This window comes from Macrobrachium rosenbergii, chromosome 55, assembly GCF_040412425.1.
Source record: "Macrobrachium rosenbergii isolate ZJJX-2024 chromosome 55, ASM4041242v1, whole genome shotgun sequence".
NCBI classification, from domain to species: domain Eukaryota; kingdom Metazoa; phylum Arthropoda; class Malacostraca; order Decapoda; family Palaemonidae; genus Macrobrachium; species Macrobrachium rosenbergii.
Window position 1 is genome coordinate 85,093,720 of NC_089795.1, and position 18,943 is coordinate 85,112,662.

The 18,943-nt window shown below is 36.4% G+C and overlaps 2 protein-coding genes across 6 annotated transcripts in view; one reads left to right on the forward strand and one right to left on the reverse strand.

Annotated features, from left to right (window-relative positions):
- LOC136835555 (uncharacterized) overlaps nucleotides 1-18,943 on the forward strand; it is a 234,954-nt gene that overhangs the window by 178,621 nt on the left and 37,390 nt on the right. For both annotated transcript variants that reach the window (XM_067099210.1, XM_067099211.1), the window contains one exon: nucleotides 15,400-15,569. The gene's annotated coding sequence lies outside the window, so the exon portion shown is untranslated. The remainder of the gene's footprint in view (nucleotides 1-15,399; nucleotides 15,570-18,943) is intronic.
- The window catches only part of LOC136835551 (phenazine biosynthesis-like domain-containing protein 1), a 7,783-nt gene continuing 6,985 nt past the window's right edge, over nucleotides 18,146-18,943 (reverse strand). For 3 of the 4 annotated variants that reach the window (XM_067099199.1, XM_067099201.1, XM_067099202.1), the window contains exon 7: nucleotides 18,146-18,383. In XM_067099199.1, the coding sequence (XP_066955300.1) occupies nucleotides 18,271-18,383 (113 nt within the window). In that variant the 3' untranslated portion in view covers nucleotides 18,146-18,270. The remainder of the gene's footprint in view (nucleotides 18,384-18,943) is intronic. The other variant, XM_067099200.1, reaches the window with a different exon arrangement.

An 18,943-nucleotide genomic window follows, 5' to 3' on the forward strand; every position in this document is an offset into this window, starting at 1 on the left:
TATATATATATATATATATATATATATATATATATATATATATATATATATATATAGTGTGAAATATAAAGCAGCTGACGTAAATTAATATATATCTATGCCTAAAACATAAAAAATGGATAGATAAATGCTACAGTAAAAAAAAAAGGAAAGGTGGAGGTGTTTTGAAATTATCGAAATCAATAATTGTTCATGATTGAACGTGTGTGTATCTGTGTGTGTGTGGGGAATCCGTCTATCCAGCGGAAATGTTCTCATTCAAAAATCCTTCCTTGTTTTCATTATTGTTCTCTGTTATACCTTCAGCTGCTGACTGGCATTGCAAATCGAATTCTATTGAATTCCATGGAATTCCTGATCCCGGATGTAAACACGAATCTGTCACCGTCATCCGATTGCTCTTCTATAAGAGTTTTCCTAATTCTGATAGTCGAGTCTTCCCAGACTGTATGCTAAAATGCAGTTAATTCCACCAAATCTTGCCTTTTGTTATGTTTAATAATCGCCGTTTTCCTGCTTGCGAGCAAATCACGGAATGTTCTCCCCGGTCGCGTGATCGGCTCGTGGGAACTTGGAAGTTCAAACTTGCTTGGTGCGTTTTCTTTCTGTTTTTTTTTTTTTTTTTTTTTTTTGAGATGCTCACGTGGAGCTCGTCCCATTGGTTATATTTTCTTTATCTTATTTGCTTTGGTTTTTTTATTTAACTCAGGGGTTCCCAACCTGGGGTACATGTACCCCCAGTGGGACCTTTGTACTCTTCAGGGCGTACATCGGATCTGAGAGAATAGCCAGTACTGCGCAGTACATGACGTAATCTGCATTGAGATTGCGCAATGTCGTGTCTTTTTTTTTTTTTTTTTTATTTCTCGTTTTAGTAAGCAAAGCTTTTACTTGAATTACATCAAGAGTAGGGTGAATACCATTTGTTTTTCACTATCATGGAACTTCCCCGCGGCTGTAATCTCCACCCGTACCGGGCCTGAAAAGATTTCTTAATAACATTGTATCACAATGTCAGTGTCATTGTTTTTCTTTTTCGTCCTCAATTTTTGGGGGTACGCAGGAATCTGTAAAAATGCCCAAGGGGTACAGACGAACAAAAAGGGTGGGAATCCCTGGTCTAACTCGTTTTGTTTTTCATTTTTTTTTTTTTTTACTTCCTTCTCCATACCGGACTGGTTTCTTTATCATGGTCATTTGGTTTGTAGCAATCTACTTTTTCAACTACAACTACAACTACTACCACTGATGCTGCTGCTGCTGCTAATAATAATAATAATAATAATAATAATAATAATAATAATAATAATAATAATAATAATAAGTGTTACACTTGATTGAAAGAACAAGTGCAGAGCCCTGTTTACAAACGAGAATTCTAAAGCAGAATATTTAAATGAAAATCTAAAACATTCTTGTTTTTTTTACCAGATTATCGTATTGTTTCATTCACGCGTCTGCTTTTATACGAAAGTTTTCATTTCTCTGATTAAAGACTTGATTAATTCATTCCCGGCCTTATGGGAGGAACCAAAATCAAAGACATTCATCTTTTTGAGGCTTTTAATGTCAGGTTTGTCAGAAATTTAGGCCTTTCATTATTTTTTTAAAGAGGATGAAATGGATGAGGCGCCGTGTCCCACGAAACGCGTGGCCTTTATCATAGATGAATGGAGGATAAAGACTACTGAGAAAGAAAACGAACATTAGTCACCTTCTATAGCTTGAGAGGATGAGATCCGGATCACCCAATAAACCTGTTTTGTGGTGATTCATCGAGGATGTGTTATCATAATTGTATGACGAATTAGGACTAAGAGATTCGTGTTTTCGATTCGTCGAGGATTCCTTGTTTTATGATAAAGGTAGTCACTCTCTAGTGTCATTCTTTCCTTGAAAAGGACGCTGGGGCACATTGACTCGATGTTTGTTACAGTAAATGCGTCAACTTCGCTTCATTTGTTACCTCGTTACTGAGAGGCGTTTGTTGAGTCCCTTCAGGGCCCCTAGCTGCACCCACTTTTTTCATTTAGCCTTTTTTTTTTTTTTTATCTCCAATCCCCCCCTCTTCCTTTCTTCAATCTTACTTTTCTACCTCTCTATGTATTACTTAATGCAACCTTTTGTGTTACATGGTTATCTATTTATTTATTAATTCGTTGATTTATTTTTTCTTCTCTAATAACTGATCTATTCTGTCTGTATTTCCTACTACTTTCTGTTACTTCATTCAAGGGAACACAATATTCTTTGGAAGCTTGAATTTCAAGTTAATGTCCTCTGTGGACTTGTTCCATATGAACAAGTTTCACCTTCTGAATAATAATAATAATAATAATAATAATAATAATAATAATAATAATAATAATAATAATGGTTAAGAAATTCACAATCTCGTGAAAAACAGTTTGTGTAATAAAAATCTACAATTATTTAGTAAGCTGTATTGCTATGTAAAAGACAAAAGCAAAGACTAGAACACCTAACTGAACGGTGTTCCTCATCACCATATAATTGAGGATTTTTGTTACACAGTAATAATAATAATGATAAAATCTTTGTACATCATCTCATTTCTTTTCTGGTTCTCTTTATCTTGCTTTCCAACCATTCCAACTCCCTCTTTTCTCTGGCTTGAGCGCTGAACTACCGAAAGAGCCCCAGTGCTTGGCTTGACAGCAAAAATTTCAGAAATCAAACCTCGGTGTCACAGAGTACAACAAATTCCAGCATCTTAAATCGGCTTTAATACCATCTGCCAAATTAAACGCTTGTGAAGAGACTCTGTTCGGTGCTACTTTGACTTGTTACCTACGCGTCACCTATACTCCGAGGTGCTAGTACTATACTAAACACCTTTTGGTAAATGTAAAGCAGACTGCCCCACGAAGCTGTCGTTTATCAGTATAATTTGTCGACCACACAATATAGAAATGGTGTATATAATACTTTGATTCCCGAGAGGTTAGTACTAAACACGGCGTCCCAAGGAGCTTCCGCGCGCCATGTTTAGTACTAGCACTTTGGCTTGTTATCTAGGTGACGCGTAGACAACAAGCCAAAGTAGCACCACCCTCTGATCTCTCCCCTGCAGACTTTCAATGCTTGAGAAGGGAAGAAAGACCCCGCTGCAATTGCTTCCTTTTGCATCGGTGTCATTTATTCAAGAGACGTCATCAGCGAGTCGCCTTTGTCATGTCAGTAGCTAATGCTTCTTCGGATGCAGGTACACGTTTTGTTCACTTCTGGGAAGTCCGTTATTTTGTTATTTCTCAGGATTAGTGGCAGAATGACGGTGCTTCTGAACTACAGCAATAGTCATTCTGTCAGAATGAGCGCTGAGGTTCTTCAGGAAGTATCGTAATTACCATCCAAATTATTCGTTTTATAAATACCTCAAATACGTTTAGGCCTATGTCTTACAACTTACAGTATTCATCCAAACAATCACATTTCTCTTTCGTCATTCAAATGTCTCCTTTAAAATACCTGTTAACAAAAACAATTTTTTCAGAAAGTTTCCAAATTTAATAGAAATGAGTCACATTATCGAGAACCACAATATTTCGTATATATGTGTTCCTTGGTGCGACTTCACACGACACTATAACCGTTATACCCAGAGTATAAGGTTAAGTTCTGATGCCAGTAGAAAGGAGGGTACCGTTCTTTGTACACTGAATCTAGGTGCAGCTGAATGCTCCAGATTCAGTGAAGCTGTCTGATGCATACTAAAGGCTTGTGCCAGTTTGGATATATGTAAATATATATCTATTTATCTGTGTATCTATCTATCTATCTGTCTGTCTATATATATATATATATATATATATATATATATATATATAAATAATATGTAAATACTTTTGTGAGTGCACACGCGCAACAAATCTTAGCTGCTTGTGAGAGAGGGCGAAGTTGTTCGTAATTCTGAACCGCCTCCGCGTTGTGTGCGCCAGCAGAATAACATTAATACAATTTACTTCTTGCAGAGAATTAACAAGCTAAACGTGACCATGGAGAATTACCATGACTAAGCAAATTGCCAATGACAATGCAATCATTCATTATCATCATCATTGTCCATCATCATTATTGATATGAGACTCCCTCTACTGAAGTTTATTTTTTAGTTTTCTGTAAAAGAAAACTATTGTGCCGGCTTTGTCTGTCCGTCCGCACTTTTTCCTGTCCGCACTTTTTCTGTCCGCCCTCAGATCTTAAAAATCACTGAGGCTAGAGGGCTGCAAATTGGTATGTTGGTCATCCACCCTCCAAGCATCAAACATACCAAATTGCAGCCCTCTAGCCTCAGTAGTTTTAATTTTATTTAAGGCTAAAGTTAGCCGCGGCTCGTACAGCATTATACCGAGGCCACCGAAAGATAAATCTATTTTCAGTGGCCTTGATTATACGCTGTAGCAGCTGTACAGAAAACTCGATTGCGCCCAAGAAATTTCGGCGCATTTTTTACTTGTTTTTATACGGTGCAGATGACATTCTTCGTTAGCTGGTGTGGTACACATTCGGAAAACAATTGGAGAATTATTTTGTGCATTACCAACGGACGAAAAGGAAAGACGCTGGATACAAATCATCAGAAAACTATAGATTCCTGTGAACCTTGGAATACACTTCAGTTCAGGAATCATCTATTGAACAAAAGGAATTTTAGGAATATTCCTAAATAATTTCTGCTGTTCCTTCAGTTGTTGGAGACTTCGTTGTTATATTATGAGTTCTTCTTCTTCTTAACTAGTCTGGGTCGCTGCTTTTTAAAGAGCCGTCTCCGTGTTTATATCTTACGTCCTACCTTCGTTTGCTGATTATCTAAGCCAGGTTTGTCAGTCATTTTCAGTATTAAATAAAAGTTAACTTAAGAAAATAGCTTTAAAGAATCCCACCAAAGAATTGCCTTACGTAATCTGAACCAAGTTTTCCCAAAACATAAACAGTAAGAAAATTACCGTAACATAATCAAATACAGGTTACCGAAACAAAAATATCTTGTATCTCGATAATAAGATGGAATACTCTTTCCTTATTGTCTTATTTAGATGAGGGGATAATTGCGAATTGCCATTAGCATTACAGACTCAGTCAATTGGTATTCCGTTCGTACCTGACGCAGGACTTAGTTATTGGTTTTACGAAGGAAGGAATCGCAAATCAAGGCAGTGGATATGTAAGCGTTGTCGCTGGTATAGGAGAAAGATACCACCACACACGCACACACAGAAGAGAGAGAGAGAGAGAGAGAGAGAGAGAGAGAGAGAGAGAGAGAGAGAGAATGACAGTCGAGTAAAAGACTGACATAAAGGAAACGCTTTGGAGACTGAAACAACAGATCGTAGTGTGTTCTATGGAAATCGCTGAATTGCTCAAGAGGTAGGCACTAGACCTATAAGGTAGAAACCGTCATTAATATAGACACACCGCACTGAATGAGAAAAGGCCAGATGAATCAGAGGCGGAATTGCGAGGGATTTCCCCACATCCTTCATAACGAGAAAAGGCCATTTCACCATGCGTATACTAAATGAATAGCGATCACCTCCAGGTTAGTCAGAAACCGGTGAGATTCAATATAAACTTAATCCTAATTTCAATAGACCCACTTCATCCTAACAGGTGGAAAATCATGGATGTACAAAGAGGATGGAGAACGCAGAAATGTGTTGAAATCTCTGGACCACTTATTAGTAAACGAAGCAGGAATATTGCTGTCAGGGGGCACCTCCACCTTTGCTCACTGGTTGAGGCGAGAATGAACCAGATTGGTGTGAATTGTCCTCGAGCCCATTCTCCATTTGCTTAGCTCATAGCTCTCTCTCTCTCTCTCTCTCTCTCTCTCTCTCTCTCTCTCTATGTAAATATATACACGTGCATACTACATTATGTATAATTATATATACAAATATAACACACACATATATAGACCTATATATATAAACTCTACAAGCTAGACCCAAAGAAATGGCGCCTTCGACAAGCCTGTTATTTTCATCCAGCCCAGTGAATACAATTATACAGTGAATACATAATACGTAAATCAGCCGGTCTGACCATTCAAGGACGGTGGTTAAGACTAATGAAGCATTGAATCCTTTCGGATAGCCACTAAGTAGCAAGGTCATGGGTTCTGAATCTAAGTAGATTCAAACGCTGCTATGAGTCGTTTTAATGCGGAGAATTTATTGTTTACCATTGCTGCCTTAATGTCACCGACTCTCGGCTGCTCAAAATATTTATTTATTTATTTATTTCCAGCTTTCCATGATTCATCGTTATTTTTAATATTTAAATTTTATGTTTTGTGAACGTTTATATTTTTCCTGGCATGCATGTTACTCTCTGGAAACTTTCATAGCAAGTTTTTTACCTTTCTCGCTTGTTTCCTAAGAATGCGAGTTTACCGTCACAATAATAATAGCCTAATAATATAATGTTAATAATATTTATAACAATAATCTTGCAACATATGTATTCAACAATCGTTGTTTGGGTCAAGGAATTCGAAGAAAATAACCGTCATTCTCGATATATGGAGGCAATTCTTCATTTTTTTTTTTAATTCTTAATTCTAACACTGAATAATAATATCTGTCATCACGTATCCAGTCGACTGCATAAGTTTGTTCCTCACTGTTCTGTAGAGTTTTCAAGCACTCGGTCTAGACCTAGTCTTGTTTCTTCTTTTAGTTGGCATCGTGGATTTTGAGTAGGTTTGTGGTTCCTGGTTCCTGGTTCCTAAGCGCTCACTCTGCAAACACAGTTGCGGGCACACTACACGATTCTCATGAGGTGCGAAGCTTTATCCCTTGAATACATTTTTACACTTTTATTTTCACTTTACATTATATCAATACAATTTTTCAGTTTTATTTTTTTTCTTTACATTATATATATTATTTAACAGTTTTTCATTTAATTTAGCACCCTACCCCTTAACCTCCCAAATGATCCTTAATATTTCTGAATTTATTTACTTTTATTACTCCTCCTTTTTACGTTACTGTTACTTTAACTGGTGCCGTTGTTTTCTGGGTTGGTGACGTCCTTTATTTTCATGGCTATTCTTATGTATTCCACTAGTTTTCTGTTCAGGGCTTTCAGAGTCTCTAATGTTAAGTTTTCTATTTTTTGTAAGGTTTACACCTGAACAAATGTTCTGTGCTGTCCTCCTCTATTCTGCAGTTATCACAGACCTCATCCTTATATCTTCCCGGTAGTTAGCTTTCAGGTCCAACATATTCAGCCTGGTTTTCATCATTAAGCATGCATCCTTTGTCTCTAGTTCCTTAGATACTTATTTTCTTCAAAGTTATCTATGAATCTCAGCTTCTTCATTTCTTTCTTTTTTTCTTCCAATGTCTTTTTCGATATCTTGCGTTATTCTTCTCTTAATTTCCTGTTTCAGTTCTTTTTGCATATTTTCCCATTCCATTTATATCTATATTGTACTTTTACCTATCTTTTCTATGCCTTTTGTCCAGCACAGCCTGTAGGGGGCTCTTAACTGGTCTTCTACTATTTCTTTGATTAGTCTTTTCTTGTCTGAATTTATAATATTGTGGAACAGCATTATTTTCTTGTATTCAATTCTATAGGCAACTGGCCATATGCCGGTCTCCGCTAAAATTCCCCAGTAGGGCGTGCCCTTCGGCTGTTCATACATTCCTCGGAGGATCCTGTATTGCATTTGCTCTAGAGCGTTTGACTCGTTTTCTGTTGTTGCTCCAGGTCTCTATGTTGGCAAATAATGTTGGGACCACCACTGTTTCATAGATCTTTTTCCTTACTTCTAATGCCATATTTCCTACTTTCTTTACGTCTCCATATTTTCTTATTTCTCTCAGTAGGTACTCTACTTTTTGTTTTTCGATTTAATACTTGTTTCTTAGAACCATTTTGGGTGTACCACTCTCCTAGGTATTTATATTGCTTACACTACTAATTGGGCCGTTTTTAATTCTGTTCTTATGTGGACTGTCTGGCCCTTTGTTCTTCTATCTATTATCAGCACTGCTGACTTGCTTGGCTTAGTGTTAAATTTGAACTTTTCAGTTGCTCCAGGCTGGCAGTTGCCAATTGCCATTTCTATACCTTCTTTCCTGCTGGTGGGGAACATTATATCATCAACAAATATTAGGGACTCTATTTCTATATTCCTTATGATTGTTATGTTCTTCCTGCTGACTCTGATTCCGCTAAGGCCTTATTCTTCTTCTTCTTCTTCTTTTGGTTGCATTTGTGATTCAGAGGAGTATTTTTTGGCGACAAACAACTGTACTGTTATGTACTGCTGTTTGAATTTTCTATACAACCGGTGATATTCAAAACTATAAATTCCTCAACTGTGTGTCTGGCATTTGTATTCTGAATGCGATGTCTTGCCTAAAACAACACAGAACACTTTTAAGCTTTTTATTTATCCTTTTATGTGCAGGTAGCACCACAGATTTTAAAATCATTTGATCTGCGCAGTCATTAGCAACTATTTTTTGCCGTGAAGTTCTCACTTGTAACTGTTAAACAGCTTGAAAAATCTTTGCTTATCTTCATAGAGTTGTTAAACGTATCATGGCGAATTACTTTGTTAGGTGATAAAAGGACAATGTTAAATGACGACAGTAAGCTATGCTTTCAAATCGAACACAGGGAAAGAAATTTACTATGGAGCCACGATGACCAGATCATTCCTATAATGGGAGGCCTTGGGGGGAGCACCGTCAGTGCACCTCACGTGGTACCCTGTAGGCATTACTTAAGGTTCTTTGCAGCGTCCCTTCGGCCCCTAGTTTCAACCCTTGTCATTCCTTTTGTTGTACCTCCGTTCACATTCTGTTTTTTCCATCTCACTTTCCACCCTCTTCTAACAGTTGATTCGTAGTGCAACTGCTTTGAGGTTTTCCTTCCGTTGCACCTTTCAAACTTTTTTAGTCTCATTATTATTATTATTATTATTATTATTATTATTATTATTATTATTATTATTATTATTATTATTATTATTATTATTCAAAAGATGAACCCTATTCATATGGAACAAGCCTACCACAGGGACCAGTGACTTGAATTTCAAGCTTCCAAAGAATATTATGGTGTTTGTTCGAAAGAAGTAACCCCTACTGGAAATAGAACCACTTACTATTAATAGTCTACCTCAAACTATTGCTTTTTTTTTTTGATCGGGTTCATTTGGTCAATAAAGATGGCAGACAGGTCTTTGATTCCATGACATTCCGTTACGAACGGAAGCATCTGGAGGCATTTTTAATAGTGCTGCACCTGTTTGTGGGTATTACACTGACCTGGTGAATATCCTTTTCCTTCTGGAGCTTTCACCGTTCTCTCTCTCTCTCTCTCTCTCTCTCTCTCTCTCTCTCTCTCTCTCTCTCTCTCTCTATCTATCTCTATATATATATATATATATATACATATATATATATATATATATATATATATATATATATATATATATATATATATATATATATATATATATATATATATATATATATATATACACATAAATAAATAACGTGTCGAATATGTGCTTTAACTCATCTGTTAATTTCATTTTCTCAGTAATATGTCATTTGCTTCGCTTCTCTATCAATGTGTTAATATAAACAACCATAGAGAGTTCCCTTTGCCCTAACAGCTGGAAAAAAAAATAATAAAAACTAGCCTAGGACGAACAGGCAAAAAGTGAAAGCCACGTCTGAAGGTTAGGTCTGAATGCCACGTCTGAATGCCACGTTTGAAAGCCACGTCTGAATACCAAGTCTGAAAGCCACGTCTGAATGCCAAATCTGAAAGCCACGTCTGAAAGCCACGTTTGAAAGCCACGTCTGAATGCCAAGTCTGAATGCCACGTCTGAAAGCCACGTCTGAATGCCACGTCTGAATGACGTCTGAATGCCTGAAACGTCTGAATGCCAAATCTGAATGCCACGTCTGAAAGCCACGTCTGAATGCCAAATCTGAATGCCACGTCTGAAAGCCACGTTTGAATGCCAAATCTGAAAGCCGCGTCTGAGTGCCGCGTCTGAATGCCATATGGTAGAGAAGTCACCAAGATCGCTTCGAGTGCGCAAAGGATCTTCATATTAATATAACTATTCAAAGGACATCCTCGAGTGGTTGGAATGAGTATCCTTACACGGTTCCTTCCTTAGCTTATCCTTGGTCTATACTGAATGACGATGCCAATAGTGATGGTGGCCATATTGATAGATGAAGCGAATCCACAATAAATACTGAATGGACCTGATAATTATGAAGTTGACCATGAAAGCAATGATGATTATGATGAATAAAGCTTTTCCACAGTATATAATGAATAATGATATTAATAATAATGACACGTTGATAGATAGGAATCTATTCACATTTATAGTTTTTCTCTGTGGGTCTGAGAAAGTAAGCGTTTTGAGCAACAGGACATTATAGTTACAAGATTCGCTTTCTATTTCGAAAGTTGCGATTACCGTCATCTATTGTCACGTGACCGTTTGCCGATTATAATTGATTGACTCTCACTCTTGGTCACAATGCAAGTACATGAATTGGAAATCATCTGAAAGAAAGTATTAACCTTACAGCTTACTATCGAGAGGCCAACGTCCACTTTCTCTTTTCACCAGTACTTCAGCAGCTGTGAATGATTGATTGATCCGTGAATTTCAGGCTGTCAGGCCAAGCACTGGGGCATTTTCGCCCACTGAGAACGTAAGACAGTGAAAAAAAAAAGGGAGTTAGAGAGGCTGGACAGTAAGGCTGAAGAAAGGAAGCAGGAACGGAGGTAAAGTAAAAGGCTAAAAAGTGGGTGCGGTTGAGGGCTGAGGGAACTCTGCAAAACCCTACAGTAATGCCTACGGTGCACCACGTGAGGTGCACTGACGGCACTAAGCCCCTACGGGGAACGCCTCAGTAGCAATTTTAGCAAACGAGATCTGCAAACATGTCGGTTAATATTATCTAAATATTACCTTATATCTCTTCAGAATGTTTTCTGCTATGCGTTTCAGAGAGAATAAAAATTCTTGACAAGCAAATAATCGCTCTATAAAGGACTTGAAACAAAGCCCTGATAAACAAAGAAGAAGTATTTAATGTTTTGTGTCCTTAGTCCTGATTTTGGCAATGGAACTCATCTTGTGCATAGAAGGTATGTTGCATAGAATCAAGAACAGTGGTTCTCAACTCGTGTACTGTCATGGACCACTAGCCAATCAAAAAAAAAATGTTATGGACCATTGCTATTTTGAGTAACGATAAATAAAGCATAGAAAGTAAGCATATTTGATTGAAATATGTTTCTTACGCGTGAATGACAGCTTGATTATTGTTATTGCATTTTTTATGAAAATAATGAAAATTTTTCTCACTGCGTTTCGGTAAATTTGAAAATATATGTACCAATTTCCAGTTTATTGCCAAATATAGTGACCACTTAAAATTTCACCGTGGGCCATTAGTGGTCCACTTGTCTACAGTGTAGCGTAGGAACTGGTGGTGCACTGGTGTACTGTGAAGTCTAGGAAACTAGTATTATTTTTTGCTTTAAAAGCATTCTTGTCTCTCAGGGCCAACTCGATTTGCATCCCGAAACTAAACAGCGTTTGGCTGAGGTTGAAGGAATGAATGGTACTCTAGCAGTGATAAAATATGATTTTGATTTGCATAAAACCATACAGCCATTAGCGAAAGCTTAAGGGGGAAAGAATAATATCTGAGCAAGGTCTGATTGAACAAAAATTGACTACAACTGGAATATGAAATTTAGGCCAAACTCCAAGCGCTGGGACCTATGAGGTCATTCAGCGCTGAAAGGGGAATTGCAAGCAAAGAAGATTTTAAAGGTGTAACAGGAGGAAAACTTCGCAGTTGCGCCACGAAGCTATTGTCAGGTGAGGAAGGTAAGATGGAAGAAAGAGCATACGAACGGAGGTGCAGTAAAATGACTGAGAGGGGTTGCAGGTAGGGGCCGAAGGGACGCCGCAAAGAACCTTAAGTAATGCCTACAGTGCACCGCGTGAGATGCTCCGATGTCACTGCCCCTCTACAAGGTAAACATAAATTGAGACACACAACACCAAATATACTTTCGCTGAAAGTGATTAGCAGAGAAAGGAAAATGATATTAAGCGAGGAGCTACATTGATAGCGAATTATCATTTCTATTCTTTTTTTGGTCGAGGCGAAGATTCCGTAATCCGATACATCGTGCGAATGGAAATAAACATTATATATTAATAGATTCACGAATGACCTCGGTAACAAAGGGGTTTGGAAGTGGTAATATATTGAATTTAGAAGATCAAAATTACAAGTAAAATATTATCAACATTTTGAGTGGATTTCTTGGTAATCTTGCTTTGTTATGTTAAGAAAGGTTAAAGATTTTTTTGAAAAGTGTCAACAGTGTAAACATACAGGAAAAAAGATATAAGCAGCTCATTAAGAGAACTGCGAAGGATATTAAAATAATTATTGCCTTATCCCAAAACTGGCAATATCGCAACCACATTTTTTGTCTACAAAACAAATATGCACAGATAGCATCCATACCTAATTATAAAGACCATATTATTAATTACAGAGAAGTGTTAGGTATGAAATATGTAGTGCCACTTTGATTAATATGATTTTTATATTACACAACAATTGTAGATTCGGCCATATCTGGCATTTATCAAGCTCCTGCCCAGCTAAGTTACCAGTTAGTGTTTTTTTCCTCGCTCGCCTGATGTACGATGTTGTGTCTTCCAAGGCCCCATGTTCCTCAAATCAGGCGTATAATCGGTAAAAAAAAAATAAGGGCGCAGGGAGGATGTTCGTATAAATAAATTTTGTACATGGTCATCATGAAACATTGCGAGAGAGAGAGAGAGAGAAATTATGCTCTTGTGAAATCCAAGGTCCAAAGACATCCGCATTTAGCCAAAAGAGCGTCAGGAAAAGTTACATTAATCGATTGTTTATGTTTTGGTAATAGTTCGGGTAATGGAGTGATGTAAGTGGGAGAATTCAATATGAACGCCGTTGAGGTAGTGTAATTATTATCCGTTAGTTTGTCTTTCTTTTATTTTCGTGAATGAACACACACACATTTTATACATATGCTGCATATAATATATATTTATATATATTATATATATATATATATATATATATATATATATATATATATATATATATATATATATATATATATATATATAGTGTGTGTGTTTCATTCTTAGTTCAGCAGTTAAAGATTGAGTGTTTCAGTGCCTGTAGCCTTGTATATATGTATATACGTATACATAAACACAATTATATATATATATATATTCATATATATATACATACGCAGGTGTTGTATATTTTATTAATATTTCCTCATTACAAAATAGAATGGTTGTAATACCAGTCACAAAACAACATCAGTCACCTCAGAGCACATATCACTCAGCTCGCCAGGTGTATAAAAGCAATATATAAATATTCGAGCGGACTGACCTAAGGCAAAATTAATGGAACGTCAATTAGGCCTAAGTCGGAACCAGTCGGAGACGTCGTCTTCAAACATCCACCAAAGAAGAAGAAGAAGAAGAAGAAGATGAGGAAGAATAAGAAGGAGAAGAAGAAGAAGAGGAAGGAGAAGAGAAAGAAGAAGAGGATGAAGAAGAAGGAGATAAGGAAGAAGAAGTAGAAGAAGAGGGGATGAAGAAGAAGAAGAAGTAGAAGAGGAAGGAAAAGAAGAAGAAGAGGAAGAAGAAGAAGAAAAAGAAGAGGAAGAAGAAGGAGAGAAAGAAGAAGCAGGGGAAGAAGAAGCAGAGGAAGAAGTAGAAGAAGAAGAAGAAGCAGGGGAAGAAGTAGTAGTAGAAGAAGAAGAAGAAGAAGAAGAAGAAGAAGAAGAAGAAACAAGAGAGAATATGTGAACAGGTGTCTTATCTCACGCTAGAAACTGGAGGATGACGTTTGTATGGAAATCTTAAGAGTGGGCTTTTGCATAATTAATCCTATCCTCTCTTTTATCAAGGGCTAACATTTTTCAGTCTTTGCTCGGAATAATGCCTTTGTTTTCGCGTATTCCTATCTGTTATTCTTAAGGCTGTAGTCTACAGGATATATGTGTGTGTGTGTGTGTGTGTATTTCTCAAATTTGTTAAATACGTGGGATCTTTCCATCTCATAACTTTTCCATTTCTCAAAAGCTTCAGTTCCATTATTCCTCTCGTCTTGTTCCCAAAATATTCGAACCACCTAACATTTTAAACCATCATCTTATTTCCTGTGTTTATAAGCAGATCACATCAAATTACTCTAATTCTTCTTCATCTTATTTTTAGCTTTATGTAACGGAAAACTGTTGTGCCGGCTTTGTCTGTCCGTCCGCACTTTTTCTGTCCGCCCTCAGATCTTAAAAACTACTGAGGCTAGAGGGCTGCAAATTGGTATGTTGATCATCCACCCTCCAATCATCAAACATACCAAATTGCAAGCCTCTAGCCTCGGTAATTTTTTTATTTTTTATTTTATTTAAGGTTAAAGTTAGCCATAATTGTGCATCCGGCAACGGTATGACAGGCCACCACCGTGCCGTGATTAAAGTTTCGTGGGGCGCGGCTTAGACAGCAGTATACCGAGACCACCGAAAGATAGATCTATTTTTGGTGTCCTTGATTATACGCCTTAGCGGCTGTACAGAAAACTCGATTGCGCCGAAGAAACTTCGGCGCATTTTTTACTTGTTTTTTCAGAAACCACTCGCTTTTCGTATGCCTTACTTTCCAACCTTTCAGATCTTCTAGCTTAATGCATATCTCGAAGAATTCCATTTCCAAGTTCTATGCCTCACTCTCACGAATGAGGGAAAAAATTTATGGAGCCAATATTTTATTTGTACTTTTCCCACTTTTGCTTCCTCTGACGATTTTACTCAATTTAGGTAAAGCATCATATTTTTATCTGTTAATCCTTATCTATGAATTAAACGCCCTTGTAATTAATTATTATTAAACATTTCAGTTTAGCTCTAAATGCAGACAAAAGGTAATATATCAATGACTACGAACACAAGCGAAGGAGGTGAAAAAGGTGAAAGAATGATAATGAGAAGAATAAAAGCGTGAGAGTGAGTGAAAATGCTAATAACAGAAGGAATGAACAAATAAAAATGCTATTTCCTCTTATAATGAATTCGTGGAAATCACTGGAGTCCGAACGGTGAAATCATAGCTTAAAAACCTGGTTAAAATGCACGTCCTGAATACTGAACATGGATTATTATTAATGTTTTAATCTTTATCAAGGTTTTCTTGTCATTCAAACGAGTATTTCTTTATTTTTATTTGTTTCCTGATACCGTATTGTGTAACATGGTCTATTTTTATGTTATTTTAGGTATACTCGTATGAAGGCACCGCCTGCCGAGTGTCGTGAGAGGTGCACTGTGTGCGCGAGTGTTAAGATGTGGTGGAAAGTAAGATGGAAGAAGGTGAATATGAACGGAAGTACAGTAAATGGAGGGAAAGGGGTTGCAGCTAGGGGCCGAAGGGGCGCTGCAAAGAACCGTAAGTAATGCCTACAGTGCACCGCGTGAAATTGCAATAATTTTTTATGACGTTTCAATTAAGAAAATTGTTATGTACTGCTAAGCAAGTATCCCCTTCAAATCAACTTGCATTTAAGCAGCTTTGCTATATACATATATACATACATATATATATATATATATATATATATATATATATATGTATATATATACATATATATATATTTATACATACATACATACACCAAAATATATATATATATATATATATATATATATATATATATATATATACACGAGTATATATATATTCTGTTGTTAAATGACGACCATAGATATCCGAGACTCACACCTGCCTTTTCCGGATTGCCTGGAAATGACGTCAGTTCGTCTTCCAAAGAAGGAAAGATCAAGAAGGAATGAAAGGAATGACGTCAGCAAAGCACTGATACAAAAGCACTGGCAACTCTACATCATTTACAAATTATTTTTAGAACACAAAGAAATCCTTTGTCGGGAGTCAGCGGCAGTTTTTCCTATTTTGTTTTCCTGGTTCTAACAAAGGTGGCGTCCAAGTCGCTTCTTGGTCTTCTGCATCGGTGGAATCTTCATTGCACTTAGGCCTAACACTCTTGCCAAGGAAATGATAATATTAAAAGGACTCGTTTGTAGAAATAAATTAACCTCACTGAATTACAAAACATGATTCATCAAACTAGTGTAAACCGCCTTTGACTTGGAAACTACATGGTACTAGCAACTAATCTACTTCTTCCTCTTCTTTTCAGGGAAAATTATGAACAGATTCATTCTAAAGACAAAAGTAAATAGACTTGACTAGGAAGGCGCATAGTTAAGCCTCTCTTTCTCTCTCTCTCTCTCATTGGTAAGGCTGAAGACTACCGCGACCCTTTGGTTCGGTAACTACCAGTTTACGTACAAAATGGACGCAGTGCACCCGGGGGATGAAAGTAAAAATATAAATGAAAGACGATAAATATCATAAACATAAACATACACAAAATTATATATATATATATATATATATATATATATATATATATATATATATATATATATATATATATATATGTATGCATATAAACTGTTAAAGGATGAAGATGCCTTTCCCTGTTACTTCCTTCACGATATATATATATATATATATATATATATATATATATATATATATATATATATATATATATAGATAGTGTGTTAGTGTATATATAAGAATGTGTAAAGATCTGTTCAGCTGTAATTTTAACCTTCCCCATGAGTAACAACACAGCAACTACAAACGGCAACATAACATTTATTCTTAGGAAATCTGTAATACAATTCCCCTCACCTTATTTCAAATCCGGGAACTTTGTGTAAAATTCCTTTGCATACTTCCATTTTCTTTGCTTGAATTACATTTCATCGGGATGTGATAAGAAAACGCTTCGAATAACTTTAAATCTTTATATACATCAAACTATGTTCAAGAACTATGTAATTTTATTGTTTTAAATCTTCAGCTGAAGCTCCTTATGGACATAGTCAACAGACTTTAGACCCATGGGGTCCCCAGAGGGAAATCAGCCTACAGAGAGAGGCACAAGCAATGGAAAAAGGTGATAAAAAAATAAATATCAAGGAAAGGAAAATAAAACTGACACTTGAAATTCAGAAGACGTCAGCAGCAGAGAGCAGGTATGAATTTGCTCCTCGCCTAAATATTTGGTGAACAGATTCCACAACTGCACTAGTCATACTATTTCATATTTTAGTTGTGGCAAAGATAAAACTGTTTGTCATGTTTCGTTTTTTCATGTTTAGTAAGAGTCTAATAAGATGAACAGTATTTTTATGAATCCGTTATATTCCTGGGAAACTGAACAGCGATAAAAGAAACTATTTATGGGAGACGAGAGGGGAATACTTTGTTCAGTCTACCACGGTTCATCAGATGACGTCACATTCAGTTAATGTTCAGCAAAAAGCCTTCAGTTTTAGGTTGTCGGAAGTCTAGAATGGTAAGTTAATTCGGCTTTGAAGTAGAAATTCTATTGGATAGAAGCAAAGTTTCATTGGTATAGTACTAAGAAAAATGCAAACGGAAACCATTTCAATTTTTTAATGCATGAAGCGTTGGTAAAGACTTTTTGGTAAGACAACGTTGGTCTTACCACAATCTTACAAATGCAGGTTAAATCATACCAGAATCAGTCGTAGTCCTTGAAAAATACTGAACACAAAAATGAGGTTAATTCTCATTATAACAGTAACCAGTCGACTGGTTTCTGTTATAATACACAAAAGACATATTACAATGACCTGTTGGTGGAAATCGCACACACACATTTATACATACATACACACACACACACATATACATATATACATATATATATATATATATATATATATATATATATATATATATATATATATATATATATATATATATATATATATATATATATATATATGTATATGTAATGTGTGTAACGTGTCTGTATGTATGTATGTATATATGCTTAGTTGTGTGAAGATCATTCTTACATCATAGATTGTTTTATTAAGGTAAACACAACTAAAACAAGCATAGAAACTTGATATTTTACTTAAAACACCATACCAGCAAACGTGCTTTCAACCTCTGAATCAGCATCCTTCAGACGACGCACAGAAAGCCCTCCATTTCCATCTTTCAGAAGTCTTTCAGAAACCTCTCAGATATTTATGGATCCCTGAATAACAGTGGTAGCTCTTCCCGCCAGGTCGACTCGACCGTCACTCCGGATCGTAACTTCCAAGTCTCCACCTCTGGGGGAACACTGCCTACCTAGAAGGGAATTGGAATGTAAAATTTAGGCCAAAGTCCAAGCGCTGGATGACCTATGAGGTCATTCAGCGCTGAAATGGAAACTGAGAGTGTAATGGTTTGAAGAGTGTAATAGGAGGAAAACCCCGCAGTTACGCCATGAAACAATTGTTAGGCTAGGACGGAAAGTATAAAGTATAAGATGGAAGAGAGAGAATATGAATGGAGATTCGTTGAGAGTGGCGTCAAAGACATTCGTGTAGACTAGACTCAATGACAAAGGGGGAAACTCTTTTTGGGGGGAAATTTTAATTAACATTATGCACCAGGAGTATTACGAATTCATAATTTCAAAGACAGGAAACACATGAAGAGTGCTATGGTGTTTTAAAACAGATGCCTCCATTAAAGTCTGGTTCACATAAACCTAAATCATTTGTTTTGAACTTCGGTGCCAATTTCTCTTTACGTAATTTCGGTTAAAGACAAGAACAAAAGGATTTATTGCTAACTGAACCTTCATCTGATGCATGTAAAAATCTCTCAATCTTGCTATTGCTCACCTATTACTCGATTTACCA